General features: G+C 32.8%; 1 protein-coding gene across 11 annotated transcripts in view; it reads left to right on the forward strand.

Annotated features, from left to right (window-relative positions):
- Positions 1-23,068, forward strand: part of LOC123538417 (SPARC-related modular calcium-binding protein 1-like) — a 51,365-nt gene that overhangs the window by 15,590 nt on the left and 12,707 nt on the right. For all 11 annotated transcript variants that reach the window (XM_045322550.2, XM_045322520.2, XM_045322574.2 and 8 more), the window contains exons 2-6: positions 5,241-5,412; positions 12,071-12,298; positions 13,312-13,398; positions 16,948-17,049; positions 19,948-20,190. In XM_045322550.2, the coding sequence (XP_045178485.2) occupies positions 5,241-5,412; positions 12,071-12,298; positions 13,312-13,398; positions 16,948-17,049; positions 19,948-20,190 (832 nt within the window). The remainder of the gene's footprint in view (positions 1-5,240; positions 5,413-12,070; positions 12,299-13,311; positions 13,399-16,947; positions 17,050-19,947; positions 20,191-23,068) is intronic.

The following is a 23,068-nucleotide window of genomic DNA, read 5'->3' on the forward strand; positions in this document are numbered from 1 at the left end:
TGGAGTTTTCTAGATATGAAACGAAAAGTGCACCACACACATTTTTTTTTCTCCTTTCGAGATTTATGACTAGAGCAGACTGCAGTTTTTCACTTTATAAATTGCATGCAGTGATCTTTATGCTGTGAAGATAATCTTATTTTTTGTTAAGAATTTGAAGCACGCATAGCCGTTCAATTGAATGATAAAACGCATTAATTTTGCACAATATCGTGTACTGAACCATATATCAATGTATCTCTTCACGCATTTAAATTGGGTGGTAAATTAAATAAAAACTAAAACCTCTTTTCACCAATTTATTGCAACACGCCGCCTCATCATTACTTTGCAAAACGTTCCATCTAATTTACAGTAAATTTAAATGTGATATACTCATTATACAAGATATCAAAGATGATATGATCCTTTTATGGTTGTTTTTCAATTGTTTATTTTTATTAATTGTAAATGATAATAGGGAGGTGTGTGTTTATGACTCTATAATGAGCGTTAATCAGTCCCATTTGTAACCAAGAGAGGGGTGTCTATGTAATTGCAAATATTTGCAATAAAAAAAAAGAACATTTCACCACATTTTAAGTGGATATTAATCTTCAGCGTTTTTCCATCAATCTTTCTTTTTTTAAGATGCAAGTCACGATATTGGGGATAGCAAATATAAGGTCCGAGTGTAGTGACATATGAGACAGAAATTACTGTTACACCTCGGACATTTTATTACGACTATAACATATGAGACAGAAATTACTGTTACACCTCGGACATTTTATTACGACTATAACATATGAGACAGAAATTACTGTTACACCTCGGACATTTTATTACGACTGTAACATTTGCCGGTTATGGTCACATAGTAATTTTAACTTAATGTTCTTAAAAATAACGATATTCGTAAACAAATGGGTAGTTAAAAAAAATATTGTCAGAAAATGTTTTCTTTCTGACTTTTAAATGATTGTGAAAATCACAGCTAATAAAGCGAAATAATGAGTAATCGTGAACATATCAAAGTCGTTTTAAAGGTCGTCTATCAAAATATACCTTTTCCGTTTACAAGTCGTCAAACAGAAGGATACATTTTTAAATGTCCCAATCGAACTCAACCATTTAATTTTATAGATCTAAAAGCAATTTAGTTCAGTAAAAAGTATGACTATGCAACAATATGGTTACACTCGGCTCGTATTTACTTTACGCTAGTGTAAATACGGACAGGTGTTACATGACAATGTAGACGGGTACTCAAGGAATGAAAATCCAACCTTTTACACCTTTGCGGTAACGCTATAAGAGATTTAAAAGCGCCAGTACATTTCTGTAGTAAGTATTCTTCAAGTCAACACTTACAGATATAAAGAGGGTCGCCACTCAACAGGTGTTCCACTAGAAGAGTTAATACTACTACTGAATTGCATATTTTTATTACACTATACTTATAGAGTGTTTATCCACAATCAAATCAGTTTTGGGAACTGATATTTATTATACTTTAAAGACGGTATGCGAGTCTGTTCAAACCTTACTGTGGTGGTAGTGTTTTTAGCTCACCTGTCACATAGTGACAAGGTGAGCTTTTGTGATCACCCTTCGTCCGTCGTCAGTCCCTCCGTCTGTGCGTCAACAATTTCTTGTTATATTTTCCGGTCCTCAGGGATCGTGGAGTACACTCAATTATACTGTAACAGAAGTCCGCTTAAGCCGGTGCTAGGGGGCGTGAGAGGTGTTGCATATTTCATTACCTCTCATGAACAGGCTCAATCAAACCGAGTCTGCTATTATTTTGCTTGATTGTATTCTGTGCTTCCAAAGGATCGAACAGATTTTATGAATTTATTGAAATAATAATAATAATATTTTCAGTTATTATATGTAAACCTGTCTCAGACTTAATGCTATACATAAATGTCATAACAACTAAAATATATTCAATTTCCAAATATGAAAGAGTTAAGATGGCCTTTAAGATATGAAAGATTTATCATGACTTTAAATATGTTCCTGCTAACAGGCATATGGTTTACATACAAGTAGTTCGCATTTTTATTTTTTTTAAATATATGTCAATTTTATGCTTCGCAATTTCTTTCAGCGTAAACTTTTCTGAATTACAGCTTTATGTTACAATTTTATCCCGAAGAGTAAATGTACTTGTTTTCAAAATATTGAAATTTAATCATGTATTTGATTTGAAGACATTTTCCCAAATGCAGTATGACGTAATTTATGATGCAAATTTTGTCCATGCTCTGGTGACGGAAATAAATCATATGTTTAAAAGTCCGGCTTTGGCAAACATTTTTCAAAACAGTTTTTTTTCTCCACAGGATTCGCTTCTGTTTGTTGCATAATTGTAATTACATATGCGAATTCTCAAGTCTGGCAAAACAACAGAGTTCGGGTACATAATTGAAGAAACACCGCCTCTGCTGAAGAAGCCAGCTTGTTTCCGTAAACGAGCTTATTTTCATATGATCTTTTTATCATTTGTTCAGGCTTAATCGTTGTCTAATTGATTTTAATTGACCGTTACCAGTAGCTATCGTAATCATTGCGTGGAAAGTTTACTTTGAACAGATGGTACAATATTCTACCTTATAATAACGTGCCTATCATCTCATCTAAACACTAAACATCTTATGCACAATTAACTTTACGATGTTCTCTTAGCGCATAATTGAAATATGGTAAAATTCATTATTATGTATCGGCAGACTAATTCAACAGGTGCGCATCCTTTGATAATCAGCCAACCTCTTTGCTTCAAAGAAAGCGAAATACCCTCTCTTGTTTTCTTGTAAAATTCTTTCTTTAAATATTTGAGTGAATATTAATTTTATTTTGTCATAAAATATGACCCTGTCTCATAATAGTTTTAGTATATAAAGCACGATAAAGATGAATAAACTAAACACATATGTTTGATATTCAATGGATATGATAATCCACTTCCATCTTGTTAAATTTATGAGAAGTTGGTGTTCTTGTAAATTCTTTATGGTAACACCTGTAAACACATTTTTATAACTATTTATTGAGGGTTCAGTACGAGCGTGCACTTTATATCTAAATTTATGGAGCATTTTTCATACACGCATATTTTCAATTATATGTACCTATAACTTTACAAAAGTCAAAGGAATAAATTCACTATCGCCGTACGAAAATGCAGTTTTTTATATTTATTTTGTGAAACTCTATGTAAATGATGACTTTTTTTCCTATTATTTACTAATGTGTTTACTTTTTCTGAAGCTAGTTTTTATGTATACAAAAACGGGACATTGCTTAGCTCAGATTTTTCTTTCGAATTAATTTGCTTAGTTGATAATAAATTCCGTGTTCTCGAAACTACCGTCTATTTAAAAATCGTTTTCAACTACATTTTGTGTGTACCATTCAAAAGCTGGGGGGAATTTATAACACTTACATTTTACCAGGCTAGACCCGTGAACGATGAAGTTGTCCAAAATGTGTCGTGACGTATGTATACCTCGACCATGCCTTTGATCAACTAGCCCATTACTGTGTTTGCATAAACATATTAGTACCGTCTGTCACTAAAGCTGAAAAAAAATCGCCCATATGAAAATCTGCCATTATGATAGTAGCGGATACATATGATATTTTCTTATTTTATGTTAAACAAAAAGCAGTGTGTCTCTTATTTCCATTTTTAACAATCCTTGCACGACCAAACCTAGAAACAGAGACAAAGATCCTACAGGGATAGCTGCACTTTCAAAAACAAAATCCTACGGCAGTGTATGTACAAACGTTTAGACATACATGTATGCACAGAACAAAAGCAACACCTTGCCCCAATATCACGAAAACACTTACGTAATAATTGCTTAGCTAAGTATGTTATTTCAAATGCATGTGTTTGCTCTTTATGTGTCTTCAATATTGGCTTTTTCATCTATATCAGAACCGTATATGACTATTTCAAAGTTCAAAACACAATAATTCTGAATTTTACAGAAAACAAAGTATAGAAATAAGAAATATACTTAAGATCGTTATATCATGCTTAAATAGAGATATCACAATTGCGTAAGTACTGCAGACAAATACTACTAACCATAGTATAATTTAGCTGTAAAGACATTGTTATAAAAATTCAACATTAAATATCAATAACTTAAACAATAGCACGATTTTTAAATAACAGACTTAACTAAGTAATTACCGTTTTTCTCGTGAAATTGGGACCTGTACACAGACGAAGCAAACAGGTACAAAAAAAGCATTCATGAACACAGTGGGGCACCGCCTTGGTACGGTCAATGGTAAACAACACTATAGAGCAGATTAAACCTGCTAATTGCGTGCAGACCTTACTCTCAATCCCTACTTTATTTCAAAATTACAGGAAAGTGAAATTAAAGATATTTACCGCCGTGTGAAACCCATACACATGTTATGATTACAAAGGACACAATATGTAAAACGCAAAACATGCTCGTTAAAATATGAGCCGTGCCATGGGAAAACCAACATAGTGGGTGTGCGACCAGCATGGATCCAGACCAGCCTGCGCATCCGCGCTGTCTGGTCAGGATCCATGCTGTTCGCTAACAGTTTCTCCAACTTAAATAGGCTTTAAAAGCGAACAGCATGGAGCCTGACCAGACTGCGCGGATGCGCAGGCTGGTCTGGATCCATGCTGGTCGCAAACCCACTATGTTGGTTTTCCCATGGCACGGCTCATATATAAAAGAAAACCTAAAGAATGATAAATACGCATATTCTTAATGCCTTTGTGAAAAGCAACACATACAATACAGAAAGACTATGAAGGGTCAGACGACAAATATCAATCCTAGAGACCTTTTAGAACGGCCTATCGTGGAGATTTGTAACACTGTCATCAGATACAATCAAGAAAAAGGCGTGGCATCAAATAGCATCCCTATAAAAGTTAGGTTTTGATATAGTTTGTCCTAGAAGTTTGTTCAGATTACAATTATTATTTCTAATGCATTTAACTTTAGGACGGCTGATTGAAACAATGCTTATATGAACATAATTATTATTACAATAACTTTGTCTATAAAACATGTTTCAGTGCCAAAGTAATGCAGAATGTCTCAGAAAAACAAAAGGCTGCATCTTTTTTTTATTATTAGTTTGTTTAGTTTTGCATTTCTGATCTAACAAACAATATGTAATTAGATGTAACGTAGACTTGACAAAAATAAAGCTTGATTGAAATATCTGGTTTCTACTTTCAGGTTTTATTTCGGGCGTTACGTGACAGCGAGTGTAAGGTCAAGTGTAAAAGTCGGAAACCAAGAATAATGTGCGGATCTGACGGGGTATCATATCTCTCAAAATGTGAAGTGAAACGAGCAAGAAGGTGCGAAGGCAAAAATGTCAAAATTAAACGGAAAGGAAAATGTGACGGTACGCACTGAGTGAATTTTAGACGAAGATCTTGTTATTTATTTCATGAAATAAGACCTTTATGCAATTTGTTCTATTTTACTTGGTAGCTTAAAACAACGTTAGTAATTAAGTGTTTTAATTGGGGTTTTTACTTAAACGAATCAATTGTCTTTGAAATTTTTATTGACCGACATTTTATATATGTTTTTCTGTGGCAGTTTTCCTGTAGAAAAAAAGTTCTTCAAAAACATTAAAACGAATATAATTTCAATTAAAAATAAATCAACTTTTACCAAAAGAATACATTGAAATGATATATATGAGCCATGCCATGGGAAAACCAACATAGTGGGTATGCGACCAGCATGGATCCAGACCAGCCTGCGCATCCGCGCAGTCTGGTCAGGATCCATGCTGTTCGCTAACAGTTTCTCCAATTCCAATAGATTATAAAAGCAAACAGCATGGAGCCTGACCAGACTGCGCGGATGCACAGGCTGGTCTGGATCTATGCTGGTCGCAAACCCACTATGTTGGTTTTCTCATGACGCGGCTCATATATTATGTATTTGCTTCCTCCAAAAATCAGGAACAAGTGCTCTAGAAACCATTTCAGCGGATTTTGTGAACCAGACATTGGTAATATGTGTAGAGATATAAAATAGTAATGTTGCACCCCAAGGAAATGCAAATAATCATGTAGGTTGAAACTGCATAAAGTTTTATTTACAAAACTGACAAGTTTCGTTATTTATGTATGGTAATGTAATTGTACTTTAATAAAATGTATAAGAAACCCATAAATTTTGGAAGCGTAGGACGCAACCAAAGAAATGATATTAAACTCGGGTTGAGTCGCAGTTGATTACCTCTAATATGGTGCTAAATTAGTTACTTAATTTTGTTAAAGCGCATAATTATAAAGCTACGTAAGACAGAGTATGTATAGTCAACAATGACGAAAGTCCAACAGGAAAAGCCATATTAAGAGCACATAGCCACCCATACAGTTTTCCATACGAAAATGTATACACATATGTGTACGCTGGCTGTGAACGCAAGTACACAACTAAATGAAGAAAGGAATAATTACCAGTGTAAGACGAAAACATATATGATAAACACAGCAGGGCACCGCCTTGGAACGGTCAGTGGCAAAACCGCCGATGGATACATTGTACTGATGCAGTATTTAGCGTAGATTTTTTAGTAATTTCTAAAAGGTTAATTCTTTATATAATAGACAACTGAACACCTCTTGTGCACAAAAATATTAAGTCTTCTTCCGCTGCAAAAAGAAACAACAAAAGAGTTTATTTGTCTTCAAGAATAAAAAATCTGACAGCATCCTTACTTAAATTGTTTTCATTTAATTAAATAATTAACAATAATTAACTTTTCTCATCTATTTAAAGCAGTTATCATGACAGGTAGATGTGTAATAAATGTCATATTCAAATGCTCTGACAATGATATTACACAGTATCAAAGCAACTTGCGCACTCTAAAAAAAATCTCCCTAAAAAGTGCGGTTTTGTATAATTTCATCTTATCCTCTTTAATTCACATACATTTACATAATTACTGTATAAAACTTGACTAAAATATACAATGCCACTCTTTATATTGACTTTCAAACGGTATTTATATTTGACGTGTATGTTGCAAACTAGTATGAGTAATTCATAGTTAAATTCTCTAATGACAGTGACAGCTATACTCGTATTTGCAGATACTCATTTAATACAAAAAGTCTTAATATTTGGAACTTGCTATCGGTCCTGATTACAGTGAAGCATGTTCAAGAGACCACTTGTATCAAGAAACCTCTTTTCCACATTCCCATAGATGGTTTCTTAATGTTGTACTGAATATAACGGTTCTGATAAAGAGCTGATCAAAAATATATTTAGTTTAATCACATTGTATTGCTATATACATGTATATATACACTACGAACAAAACAGTTTCAAAAAAGCAAAAACCAGTGGGCTAGGCACAAGTTCTTCCAACATGGGAATTTTGCCCTCCCAAAGAAACAAGGAAAATGAATGACAGTTACTTATCATAAAGATGTATATCTAAAAACACCTACATATATGACAAAATATCTTGAAATGTTGCATATCATGAACAATTATTTATTTTCATAATTATTTCTCTGGATAAGAAATGCTTTATTCTTCAAAAGCAAATCTGTAAGGTAGTATTTAGATTTTCTTTAGATTATCATGCTGTATTTTAAGTATATTATAACAAGTGTTGCCATGGGGAAAATTTCTACCACAATTATATATGGATTTTGTGTATCGAACTTTCCCTACAAAATGATTAACTGATGCACGTGCATGTATCTTCCTATCATTTGTATAGGTAGGATTTTGTTTTAAGAAATATAAATCATCCACATTTCTGTAAGATATAATTCCGCTAATTTTCTTAATCTTTCTTCGACATTTGTAAGACATGCTCTGCACATGTCATTCGTGTGTTAGCACATTACCCAGATTCCTGTGTAAGATAGTTGAGATTAGGTTTAGAATGTCTGATAATTTCACGTCACATATTTTGCATGTTTATATGCGGATACGCAGATGGCATGCACGCGCGTGCTTCTGTACGTACCAAATGCCTAGTAACAACAATTGCGTTGTTTGTTTTCCTGTGGGTGGGGACAATTCATCAAATGCTAATGTATCCTATGAGACTTTGATTTAGATATTGCGACTTTTGCTGTCAATATATCGTTATCGTCTCTAAAGCTATGTGCACAAAAAGGCTTAAGTGTGCGACCATTTATTTAAACGAAACTGTTATTTTTAAGCCTAATCAATTAAACCGTTCTTATCATAAGTAAATAAACTAATGGCAGCTATTTAGTAGGTAACAATTTTAATTTGTATTTATGAAGTGCTTTCCTGTGTGAAACACCTGACAAAACTATTTATTTTAGAAAGGTAATGTGTTAAATATTTGATAAAAGAAATGTGCATTATTTGAAACCCACAATTTATAAATGTATAACATTCCAGCAGCTTACCGTATTGTTTGGAGACTCAAGAACATAATACCAATGTTTCAAGAGAGTAGAAAGTACACATAAAGATGACAATACGCGAAAGAGTTGAAAATATTAAAAAATCTAATTTAAGGATTGCTTCACGATTCTCACTGTTTGATGATTTAAATTCATCTTTAATCAAGCCTTCAAAACAATCGCCTTCAGCAGTGTGTACTATCTTCTTAATCATAATTTTCCGTATTGCCTAAATTCCTGGTAAGCACATACCATTTGCCTAAATGACTACACGTATGTGCTTGCTCAAATTAGAGAAAATGTTTTTAGATGATTTGAACTCTTGCAGTTGCAGCTGTAGATATTTAGACCAAAACAAAGATAAGGCAAGTTCCTGCAAATTCCACTTATGATACACTTGTTTAAGTAATATAAAATTTGGGAGAATACAACCAGTTATTCAGGAGATCTTTGTAAATATTCTTGGTTAAATTGGAATTGAGACTTGTTCCCGTTAAATATTTTTAAGGCATATTTTCCTACCGGATTATTTATATTTGCCAAGGGGATAAAGATTGATTTTCCCGTTGGATTATTTTGCCATCTGTATATTTTCTTTTAGGCAATTTTTTACCATGGACAGACGTCCACTACATAATCTGTGGTTGGGAATGTTTGCCTTTCCGTCAGAGACAAACAATATCGTTGGTCCATTTTCAGTGGCAGTTAATTTCTTCTTGATTATTTTTTTTTATTGGAGGGTGTTAACTTTTGCAACAGTAGTTAATGTATTTTCGAACTGAGTAAAATTTGCCCTGGGAGCTATTGTATATTTTCTCGTTTGTAATTTTTGCCATGAGAATGAAAGTATTTTTTTACCGATTGGAAATATTTGCAATACTGGTAAATGCAGTTTCCATTTGAGTAAAAATTAATCTGGGAGTTAGTGTATATTTTCTTTTTTTTTTGCAAATTTTACTAATGGATTTAAGCTATATTTTTCATTGTAATAAAGCGTTATGTTTTCTTTTGGGTAATTTTCCCCTTCAAATAATGCCTATTTTTCCGTCACTTATTTTTATCATCGTGTATAATATTCTCTATGGGCAATTTTAAAATGGAATTAAGGTGAATCTGACAGCTAAAACTTCTTCTGATAGTTGAAGGTTTTTTAAAGATACGGTAAAAAATGCAGTCCAAAAGGCTGTATTTGTTTTTTAGTCCCGTCATGTTGTTAGGCGGACATTTTTAAGGGTTGCGAAATATGTATTGGCGTTAAATATGATATAATACGTTATTAATTGAAAAGGTGAATTTATACAATTAATTGATATATAAAATACGAAATTATTCATAAACACGCATTGGCATTATTACTAGAATCGATCCGAGTGCATTTTTAGCACGCACAAGATGAAAACCCTAGATTAAAAGCGCTTAATTTCGCACAGATGACGACTACAAAGATAAATAAACTGTCAAACTTTAAAATTATTCAGTAAATTAAATTTATTACAATCGCGCTTCTTAAAAACCTACATGGCAGATAACCTCCTTAACATTTCAGCAACACCTGCAAGCCGTAATCAGCCCTACTGACTCTACTTACAATGATGTACAAATAAGCCTCAAGTATTCGTGAGGGGGAACACAAGAGATTACTTTGATTTGCTCTATAGTGTGTTCAATAGATTAGTCAGGTGTTTACAGAGAAGCCGACACAGGTGTTTCAAAAATGATATAATAGCTCTACGAAAATTTTGTTACTTTGGGTGTAAGTATTGTCGTAAAATTATGACAGTATAAAAGCATCACGGTCATAATATCGGGTAGCTTTTCTGCATAGCTTCGTGTTATCTTTGAAATCATTTTCATGGCTTTCTCAAGTAGGTGGGATTTTTTTTTCTCACGAATAATTTATAACTGGTAGAAATAATGAAATAATTTATGAAAACGGCTTATGAATTTTAATTTTTATAGAGGTTTTATATTTTATTTTACCAAACATGGTGACGATGCACTTTTGAATAAATGGTTAAGGCCGTGAATATCCAAATACGTCATCATATAATCATTTTTTAAATTTAAACAACTCTTTTTGTTGGCTTGCAATTGAATTCTGAATTCGATATTATCTCAGTCAAAATGTAACATTTACAGTTGCTAATTAGTCTAAACATACGACAGTATTTCTGACTTTTTTCCAAAACTAATACATAAACAAAAAATAAGATTTATATCGACAAAAAAGTTTAAATATGGTGAAATTCCTCGCTTTTCATTTTCATTTATATTTCTTGCTTAATAGTTTAATGAATTGAAATGAAAGAGTATAAAATTCTGATCACAATGAACATAAATTAAACATAATAATTTCGGCACACTTTATGTTAATTTGTAAATCATACATGTTTGTGACATTACCTCATACTAAATCCAAATCCAAATTGCTTATTAGAGAAAATTGAATGTTTCATACAGTTAGAAAAAAAAACTCAATTCAAACTAACATTTAAACAAACAAAATGTGTCCATAGTCACTTTAATGAAAAATATGCAACATTATAATATAATTGTAAAAATGACCAAACTGCACTCCCATGGCAAAGTAGACCCAATGGGACATTATATCCTTACATCCCATGGCATAAATATTCCTACAGGAAGCTATGTCTTATCTGCTGTAGAAACATTTGCCCAGCTGGAAAATATGCCCTACCGCTGAACAATAAGCTGTATCTAAGTAATAATACAAGAATGACTCACTCCTGTATCAAATATTACCCAATTGGAAAATATGCCTTCTCATGGGAAAATTGTCCAACGGGAAAATATTTCGTTGTCTGGTAGTAAAATTACCAATTTACTCCTGGCAGAATTTGGAGAATACTATAACTCCATTATCATACTAATAATCTTTATAAAATAATTACGAACTTTTTTTGCAGTGAGAATTATCATTCAAGAATACTGTATATGCATCAAAAATATATTTTGCTAATAAAAAAGTTTTGGAATGCATTTCATTTGTTAAACTTATTTTTGTAGTAGAAATTTACCATGTACCTAGTTAATGAAATAAGACGACGAACAGGCGAAATTTTAACAGAAATCAATTTTCATTGAATATATATATAGATTTGTTTTGATGTATTTTGGCACTTCTTAAATGCAAAATGATAACAGATAGATAAAACTTGATATATATCTACGTTACCAGTGCTCTCAGACAATGAACATATATTTGAATATACAATCATATTAAATGAAATATCAAATTAATCAGTGCGGTTTCGTATTTTATAATCAACTTCAGCATTGTTCCGTAGTTAATGTAGGTTATTCAAGCACGTGGCTGTTCGTTACATTTCACAGAAAAGCGATGATTTCAAAGTTTTGCATTAATTACAGTCATATATATATATATTAAAGGGTGGTAATCAAAAACAGTTTATAATACTTCCTCCTGTGCTGGACAAAAATAGAACTTTTGACAATTAGCACACATATATACACTTTTGTAGAGAATGTCCATGGTCTCATTTGCAAATCAAAAGTGGGCCAAACGTTAAAAACAATACATCTTAAAACACTTTATATCTTAACATGCAGAAAGCATAATTCAATCCAGTTGCATTATATGTGTTGATTGTATTACAGACGCAGATGTGCCTATGACAAAATGTTTTCAAGAGAGGGGAGAAGCCCAGAACTCCGTTGTTAAAGGTGACGCTACAAATGTCTTTATCCCAGAATGCAATTCGGACGGAACATACGCTGATGTTCAGTGTCACAGCGCTTCCGGTTTCTGCTGGTGTGTGGAATCCGACGGAAAACCATTCCCAAGAACTTCTACCAAAGACGGTAGACCAAATTGTAAATCACCAGGTAGGAATATGTTACTGAGACTGAAAGATTTGTGAAGTATACATACTGGTATACCACCACCAAGAAACGACTTTCATTTAGAGTCTTTGGCTTTATTTAATGCAACAGCTGGTTCTCAGCTTGACATTGCATTTGCAATTGCTCGCACAGAAAGCAAGGTAAAAGTAGCCTTCATGGGATACGAAAGCTTTTTAAACAAAAATCATATCGTACTACCGAAAAAAACACCCGGAAACTGCTGGGCTTTAACCAACTTTTTTTTTAAAATTTCGAATTGAGAAGGATTGATGATATTATTACAGCGCTAAGGCACAAGGAAGGCATAAAGTATTTGCAACCGGTGTAATGGTAAATAAAATAGTTTTAAAATTAGAAATGTGTATAGATAATTGTAACACCAGAAACGCTGTACAAATTTGTCTCATAAGGATGTTTTATAATAAAACAGTTCTATAAACTAAACATAGAGAATTTGAAGTTTCAATTTGTCGAATTACGTGATACTAGGTCATTGTATCATTGTAGAGTCAGAAGTATAGTACGTAATAATAGTAATTACATTATGCAGTTGTCTAGAATATGTTTAGAATATGTTAGACTTAATTTTCTCAAAGTTGCCTACATAGCGAGTATGACTAAATGTTAACTTGCCTACACTGACCTGAACTTACCCGGTTAAGAATCTACAGATTAGAATACACACTAATTGCCATGCAGTGTACACACTAATTGCCAACCAGTGTACACACTAATTGCCATACAGTGTACTTTACATCATCCCAAACCAAGAAAGTGACAATTTAATGGTATAAGCTCTATGGTCATCTTTATAAGCATTTTGACTTTTCATTCTGATGTTTGACTTTCAGAAGCAGTCCTTCTTTCTAACACTGAAAACTGTTAAATGTAAATAAATTTCAAAGTCCTAACATTGTTTTTATCTGCTTGACTTAGGCCTACGTTCGTCAAAACATAAATCAGTAAAGATTAAATCTGACTTTTTCTTATTTCAGGAAAGAAAATTGATAAACATACAAAAGGAAATCCACGGCCTAGACCGCCCGAAAGAACAAGAGAAAGGAAAAATAAAAAATCTAAAAGTACGTATTTATCTATTGATCACTTAAGTTCATATAGTGTTTTTTATGACTTATTTCAAAGGATGTTGAGGCATACAGTGTTCAAGTGTATTGTAAGACCAAGAACCTGTACCCAGGCTGATTTTGAGTCTCCGACGTATTATTGTTGCGCCGTCGTATGTATAGACAGCGATGCTAAGATTGTTGCAAATACATAACGGGTACAATGACGTCTTTTTTCGTGACGCATATAAGTGACGCTATCTTATTGTGTAAAGAAATGTAATTGTTTCGTATCTGTAACATACACTAACATGGACGTGACGCCATCTTATTGTGTAGAGAATATGGGTGTTTTACATTTGTAATATAAACAAGAAATGAAACATTGTGTTACGAAATGCGAGCGTTTTGTATATGTAATTTTTATACTAATGGAATCGCCTCTTTCTTTGTGTTATACATAAGACAAATGAACGTTAAATGTAATCATAATATATGCATGGAAGTGACGCTATCTCATTTTGTTTAAAACCATGTGCGTTTTATATGTACGTTATAACATTATATTAGTTATAAGCTTACTGTTATAATAAAGTTCTCGAGAATAAATGATACCGGCCTGAAACAACTCTTGTCCAATTTTTGGAATCTGTGTTTCGTCACTGTCTGGTAGTGCTCGATGATTAACAGCGATAGGCAACAAGTAAACGTGAGATATTGCCATATACGTCAATATATAAAAAAGATTGTGTGTCACTGTATATCGAGCGTAAGATTTCCTAGATAAGAGTACATTTTCTAATGTATAAGTTCGTTTATAGATCCAACACATCGGATATTATTATAATAATAGTTTGTTATATTAAACAATTCGTAATTCTGGTTATTTGAACACACAATGTTAGATACATAATAATGTTATATGCAAAAAAAAAATGTTGATTAAAAAATACGATTATTTTAGTTAATAGTGAAAAGGGGCAATTTTAAATAATCTTTACAAAAAAAACAACAACAATAATTATGTTCCTTTAAAACCTTGTTTTAATGTAGCGTCTAAAACAGACGGGATGATGAAAAAATTGACACTTATGTTGCACTGTTAATTTTAAAAAGTTGATTACTTCTAAAGATACATCATGGTTGCGCTTTATTTTGATATATTTTGACATAATCTACTGACAACTTCATGATAAATAAAAGACAACTGTCATCATTTTAGATATCACTGAAATACTTAATATTACACTTTCCTTTAAGGTTTTGTTATACTTATTTTTAAACCACACTCGTTGTGTTTAAGATAATGATTACTGTACAACAAAGCTAAGCATTATGCCCAAATTTGTACATATAAATGAATAATTAACAAAATTGTTAATTAACAAAACCAAAATATGTAAATGTTTTGGTGTTTTCTTTTAAATTAGTGTTTTCGTCACATAAATTGAAGACAGTAATAGGTATGCAAGAATGAGTAACATTTCTTTGAATTTAGTAACGTTAACAAATACGTATAACATGACAGGCTACGTACACAACGCAGATTTCCGAAAATTATAATAATGAGCCGTGCCATGGGAAAACCAACATAGTGGGTTTGCGACCAGCATGGATCCAGACCAGCCTGCGCGTCAGGATCCATGCTGTTCGCTTTCAAAGCCTATAGCAATTAGAGAAACCGTAAGCGAACAGCATGGATCCTGACCAGACTGCGCGGATGCGCAGGCTGGTCTGGATCCATGTTGGTCGCAAACACACTATGTTGGTTTTCTCATGGCACGGCTTATATATTGTAGATATTCATTTAAAGAACAATTCGATAAAATTTATCACTTTTTACTTGACTGAATATTAGGTTTATGTTAGCTATAAACTCGAAAATTTGACTCAGTAAGTCAAAAATTTGACTTATGTAACATGCATTACTCGAAATTTAGAGTTAATAACCAGGATTTTCGGCTTAGTAACTAGAAATTTCGAGATACGTAACTCGAAAGTTTGACGTTTCTTGAAAATTCGAGTAAATAACTCGGACATTTCGACTTAGTACATTGGAACTGAAACTGAATAAATTGATTAAATGCCTATTTCGATGCAAGGACATATTCAATGGCGCTGTACATAATGATGATGATAATAATAATAATAATACATTGCCTCCTTGTCCACGAAATTTTATCGTCTGTCCTTCTGAATCAAAGGACATAATTGTCCCTTTAACACCTGAGCTTCGAAGTCTTGCACATTGACGTGGATACATCAGATTCTACCTACACATCCATATTTGGTAACTAGCATGTACGGACTTTAACAAATTACCGTACATCAATGTATGACCTGCCCTAGCCTCTAGAGCTAGCCCAGAATTCAAACTGTATCTGGGATATATGCCTACAGTTGCGTGCATAGTTTGAGTTTGTGTCGTCATTGTGAACCTCTGTTCGAAAATTTAATGGAAATTTCAAAAAAGGCTGCTAAGATTTCGACTTAACTGAACATAAGTTGTCTTTAAATCAGACCCTTTAAGACTATGATATAACACAAGTCCTTCAAACATAACCAAGTGCTCTAAAGTGACCACTACAACCTATCTTTTCTTGCTTCTTGCTTTTCTGTCCTTTCTTTCTTGTACGATATCATAGATATGTTTTGTCTTTAAATTTGCTTTAAATACAAAATGAATACACGTATATTTGTTTTCCTACATTTTATGTCTAACCAGTAAACATACGACACTGTTTATTGTGAAGTTAACATGTTACCGAAACAAAATATCAAAATACGTAAGGGGACGTTTCAAATAAGCTTGGCTTTCTACTCATTCCTTCATGCTTTATGTAGCGTTTCATGTTGTAAATGTATATATATGAATAAAATATTGTTTAAACCAACAAGATACAATATACAAGGTTGAACACCATTAAATCCGGCTGTTCATGATTTCAGATAAAATCAACATATTTAATAACGCTATTTCGACATTTTCTAGAATACAAGTTTTTCAGAGACTTGCGTTCCAATAAAGAACTTTATCTCTACACTAGAAAAAGGAAAAGAAAAATGGGTGTTAACTTTTGTATAAGAAAGCTAGTAGATTTAATACAACCTGTTAAATTTACTCATGTCTCTTTTTTAAGACAAAATGGTCTTACGCGACCATTTTATCTAGCATGTGAGAGAAACATGCCGATTTTCGATAAAATGCTTCACATACATATTGAACCGCGATACTAGTATGATAAAAGAAAACACAATGCTATTGAAAAAGAGGCATGAGGGGAATATAAGAAAGATTGTGACTATTAACATTGGGACTACTTGCGATATGACCTGCGTAGACTTACATTTGATATGGTAGTGATCAGCCTTACAAGACCACTGAATAGACCCAAATGATCCAAAAATACCCCCCCCCCCCCAAAAAAAAAAAAAAAATAATAATAACAACAACACTGAGCCCATGTACGCGTGTACCATGTTAGAGAAAAATACTAGCGTCACAGAGATTCCTGTGTAAAAGTCACTTGTATAAAATGTTTCAAAATCTGTTTTGTTTCTTTGCAGGATGTTCTAGTCAAGAAAGATCCAGATTTAATTCCAATTTAGTTAGAGTATTTACAGAAGAATATAATAGATCTGTGAAGGTGTATCCAAATACTAGAACAAGTGAGTATAATTATTCGCATTCAACAAACTACAACAGAAACTGTAATTTGCAAAAATAGGGCACTTCGTTACAATCATGTTTATAACAAATATGTAGGCCTTAATGTGGTCATTCAAGTTCATGCATATTAGGTCTATGATTAGCAGGTATCTCGAACTGTCCGGACCAATACAGCTTTATAAAGCTTTCTCAACGTGTAATTTTTTTACGGTACCTCTGCAGAATGCAAACGACGTGTTTTTTTTTTCCAAAACAGTCGAATTAATTTATTAGCTTGTATTTGGCTAAACACATTTAAAATGAACATACAATAAAAATGTCAATAATGTAAACCTATTTTTACTGGACTACACTCGCTAAAGACAATGTATCCGTAGAATTTGAACGAATATAATTAAGACTTTCGAAAATGCATATTAATTTTGCGCGTCCCTTTTTCGGGGGGAAGAGTACAAGAATAGAATATAGTTTTGACGGTTTATTTTTTGTGCGTTTATTTTCATTCAGTTATCGAGCATCGATAACTGTTAGACATAATATTAAAATTCTGTTTTCTGACACTTAGGTAACAATAATGACAATTTCTCTGCAGGGTCCCATTATTGAATAAACATACTGGCATCATTTGCATATTTGTCGCATGGCTTATTTTCAGTATAGGACTAAAACAAATTTGTAAACCCTGCCAAATGACACGTACACAGATTCTGTTAAATGTATGCATTGAAACAGGGTTTAATTTCACATGCCAGAACATGAAAATAAAATATATTAATTTAATTCTTATATTTCCAGATAAACACATTTCCGCATCAATTTTTCATTTTTTTAAAAGATTTTACTCTTTGCAAACATTTTTTTTTTCAAATTTTGAATGCATTATCATAATTATGGTTAGAAAACTCTAAGAAAATCTAACTAAGAAAAATGTATTAACAGTATATGTTTCATTAAGAAATAAGAAAATTATCGCAATTCTTCGAAATTCATACTGATATCTCATTCTCATTTATAGGGGATTTATCCACGGCGCGAAGCGCCGGGGATGAAAATCCCCGAGACGGTAACGTCCGTATATAGTTATTCGTTTTTGTTGTCTGCATATACTGAGGCAATTTTTTCGATGTTTTCCGGTTCCGGTTTATGTACAAAACGTAGACTGGTTGTCTGCAAGAACATCCGAGCACCCCGAATCAGTCACAGAAATTCGTAAACCGCGCCAACATGATTCTTTTTACTTCTTTTATGTAATGAAAACTGTACATGTAATTGAAAAACACTTTTAAAACAGTAAGGAAGTGTAAAGGCTGTCAAGTTTCTGCGTGGAGTGCAAACAAACAATAAAATCCTAAAGCCAGTGCCAGAACGCGGTGCATGACGTCACCGTCGCGGCTTTCCGTAAATTTTGCAACGTATGATATTCGCTATAAGAGGTATGACACTAAATGTTAACTGATAAGCGCGAAGTTTTATTTCTTTTGAGAGTTGAACATTTCTTCGTAAGTAGATATATATAAAAAGATAAATCCCCATGCTAGGCAGTGTCTTAATTCATATTACAACTCTGAAATATGTGTACGAATACAAAAAAGGTACACAAGGGGTGCATCAATGTGCGAACGTCTTGGCTAAGCCAATCATATTGCTTGAATTAATAGATAATGGAATTATTAACTTTTACATTGTGCATTTCCAAGAATCAGACTCAGTATTATTTCACAGCACAGTAATGTGAAAGAAAATCTTGATAATCGTCCTAAAAGCAAAACCATACTGTTTTATGTCCGGATAATCAATTTACCCTCCTTGCATTATGGGAAAATAAGATCGGCGCTGCGTGAGAACCATAATCTGTATAATTTACTTGGTACACAATAGGTTTGATGGTAAAGATGATCTTGAATATCTGACATTTAATACATTTCAACCATAAAACAGCTTTCAAAATAAATCATCTCTTGCAATTCTTATGTCATATCACATTTAAAGTTGAGCCTATCATTTGTTTATTAATGCTTTGTACCTTATTATGTGCATTTCCTGCATATATTTGAAATGAAGCAATGGGAACCTTGCTGTGCTAAGAGCAATTTTTGCAGTGTATGCCGCAGTTTATGGCCAGTTTTCTCCCCATGGGAGATATAGCAAGTAGATAACATGCCATTTTTCTCTTTAAGTCTTCATTTATTTATCATTCATTTAAAATTATCTATTTCGTAAGTAAGTTTGTTTACATTAGAAAATTTAGGGATGCATTGTAGATATGATGCATCAGCATGGCTTTTTTTGGTGCCACATGTCATTGAAAAAGGTAATTGGAAAGCTAATGTATCGTTGCGACTGCCAAATACTTACTGCGAAATGTCGAATACTAAATGCTTATCTCAAAATTGATTGATACATTTTAACTGTTAAATGCTAAATGTGGAACAACGAATGCCAAATATTTACTAATTAGTGATTATGAAAACAACTCCAATTATCAATATGCTGGGGAAACGATGCATTTCTTTCAGACGGTCATTGGTCTTAGGTCCAGTTCATAACTTTGTCAAAACTTTTTTTCTAAACAGCTTCGAGCGAAAGGTTTCGGTCCTGTGTTCATATGGCTGGTGGCACATGGTTCATATCATACTACATGACATGTCTTAAATTATTGAGATTTATACCAATTTACTACAAAACCTGAACACAAATACCAGTAAAATAAAAACAATCTAAGCATTTGGCATTTGGCATTTGGCATACGGTATTTAGCATTTAGTCTTGCAGGTAGACCTTTCATAGTCTATGTATGTCTTTTTCATATTTTGGAATTCAAACATTTCAAGATAAAACACTGTATTTGCAGATTATATATAGTGCTGCTATTTAAATATGTTTTATTACTATTTCAGAAGAATTAGATCCGCTAATGGAACCTTTAGAAAAAAAGGTGGTAGAATGGAAATTTTCACACTATGACAATAATAATGATGATCTTCTACAACGAAAAGAAGTTAGCGCATTGAGACGTTTAGTTAAAAAGTTTATAAAACCAAGAAGTTGTGCAAAAAGATTTTTAAAATTCTGTGATCAAGATAAAGATACGCTGATCCGGAGACAAGAGTGGTCACTCTGCCTTGGCGTGGATATAAATAGTGAGTATTTATTATCTGTCATATTATTGGTAGTTATTAATAGAAAATTAAGACGAGCATTACGTCATTGGGATATTTATAGTAACGATAGTTTTGCCTGTAGATTATTGTAGATTGTGTATGTTTCGTGGCCTAATATTATGTTAAAACTGTCAAATCAGGAATCTTGCCGGAATCGTTGTTGAAATGCGTTGAACCAATCACACACACGGAAACTCGTTCTGTTGAAAACGGCGTTACACTAAGCAAAAGAACAGTAGCGAAAATAGAATTTTCGTGAATATCGTTCAATCTACAGTAGTCTTGGCAGAAACTAGAATTAGATAATATTTTGCTTGGTTTGAACCGTGCTGTAAGTGAAAGAATGTGCAAAGAAACTTATTTTCAGAATTGTTGAAAGATGTTTGTGTCTTTAAAGACTGGGAGCTAATAATAACTCTGAAAAGCATAAATTATTATAATTATGTTAGTTTTATAGTGTATAGCTGCTAGTCATCTTGTATCCTCAATTAACGTTCCTGCTATAGATTTGATTATTTAAGATTTTTATAAATAACGACTTTATGCAAAGATATGTGTCATGATGAAAACTGGAATATGTATATATCTAAAGCTGACAATTGTGTTCTAAGACAATCGACAAGAACATTTGTCATTGAAATATTGAAAGAAATGTATAATGCAGTTTACAAGGCCAAATTCCAATCTATTTGTGAAACCAATTGCTCCTAGTGTCCTAGTGTAAGCAAATATTGAAGGCTTCTCCTCACCATTAGCAAATATTGCAAAATAAGATGAAATATAACGTAAATAACATAGCTCAGTTAAAATAATTTTGTACGAAAACCTATTTTTTAATTTATTGGGTTTAATGCATGTTTTATTTGCAAGTCAACGTATTGTATATGCCACGGATCCATACATTATTAACATAATACATAATCAAGCAATAACTGCACGATATTTTCGTATTCAATCAAGTATTATTTTTGTTGTCGAAAGTTAGGTATGTTTATTTGGTATTGCTACATTGAAAACCTCTCAAAAGTGGTAAATTTTGCTTACATAGTAAATAGTTCTATTTCCATCTTACAAAAATTATTCAATGCTGGACATAAAAAAATATCTCAAAAAATTATATACCCTGCCTGGACGCCGTCGAGAACGCTGCACAGGCGGGTCCGCAAAACAGAATTGGCTGTCCCGAAGAAAAGGAAAGCATGAAAAGTGATATAGCGTCGTTGGTATATTATATGGTCGACATATTGACCTCAACGTAACGCAGTTGTGTCGATCTAGGATAATATCAAATGACTATTTCAAAAGGCTAAATCTAGAAAGTTCTTGAAAATCCACGTTCATTTGAAAGGCAATTGTATACTTGACATTTCTGATAAAAAAAATCTTGGCCCGTATTGTATCATATGGCTTACAACAAGCTACACCAATATTGGGCCTTCATGCGGGTATTGTCGGACATGCCATGGTATTATCGGACAATACATGTACTCTGGATAGAATGTCACAGCTTAATTCATACATGTTAAGCTAGTATGATTATCATAACATTTTTTGTTACTGCTTTAGTTGTTCTTTGTAAGAATATGACCGGTGTATTATACAATCCAGTCATCGTAACTACCTAAAGGCGATGTTAATGAGTTTGTCCGATTATACCCCAACCGATCGGCGTTACTGTTTAAATAATGTTCTTATTTTATTACACCCTTTAATAGATATGAATATTTTTTTATCAAGTAGTCTTAATAATAATTGGTCCCATTTCAGTATTTTATTACATGTGAGATTCTGTAAAAGAAACGCTTGAAAATACGATATTTAGAATTTTGGGACGACCGTTCCCTTATTTACGCTTTCTCCCCTTTTTTGCGCTAACCTTATAACAGTATACACGGCCCAGGATGACACATCTGTGTTTTGAATATAAATATAGAAACAATGGCTGATTGTTTCTTATCAAAAGTTTAAAGCTGACCAGTAACGTTGTTGCCTTTCGAGTTAGACTGGTATCAAAGCTCAGGCTTTATAATCTTGGAGTAAGCATACATTTTAATATCATACACTGTGTCTTTGATGATGGAGGAAGAATGAGATATTTTCATACCCTGAACTGGCGATATTGAAGGCACAGGTGGCACTAACGTACCTAGGATACAGTATGAGTGCATGAGCCATATGTACTACAATTATAATGTTTTCTTAGGAAAAAAATGACAAAAAGCCGTTTTGAAAAAAAAAATTGCACCTGTGACAATGAGCAAAAAAAAAATTTTTTTTTCAAAATGGCTTTTTGTCAATTTTTTCCTAAGAAAACATTATAATTGTAATAAATTTAAGTGCATATGGCTCATGGACCCATACTGTATCTGAGGTACGTTACTGCCACCTGTGATTGAAGGCAGAAAAAAATACCAGTCAAAGATCAATTGTATCTCATGATATATTCATTCTATCATATACGCTTGTTTTTCATATAATCCCTCTGGTGATGGTGTCTTTAACCCAGAATTTATATCTCCAACCAACTGAAAGGGATGTTTGGCAGTTGATATGCATGAACGTTGTGTTGTTTTTACTGTAAAATCATTTCTTTCGTGGACAATTAATTTTCTTTGATTCGTATAGGAAAACGTATTTTGAGTGGCTAAATTTAGCGTAACGTCAGTGCCATATGCAAATTAAAAATAAGAGTATACTAGATTCTATATTGGGAGAAAATATAGAATCGAGTATTTCGTGACATTCGCGCAAAAAGGATGATTTGACAGTATATATTTATAAATAAATAAAAAAAAACAGTATTTAAGAATTTTATGTGTACTTTATTAATAGATGTACATTTTTTATGGTATACTGT

This window comes from Mercenaria mercenaria, chromosome 1 (genome assembly GCF_021730395.1).
Source record: "Mercenaria mercenaria strain notata chromosome 1, MADL_Memer_1, whole genome shotgun sequence".
Classification (NCBI taxonomy): domain Eukaryota; kingdom Metazoa; phylum Mollusca; class Bivalvia; order Venerida; family Veneridae; genus Mercenaria; species Mercenaria mercenaria.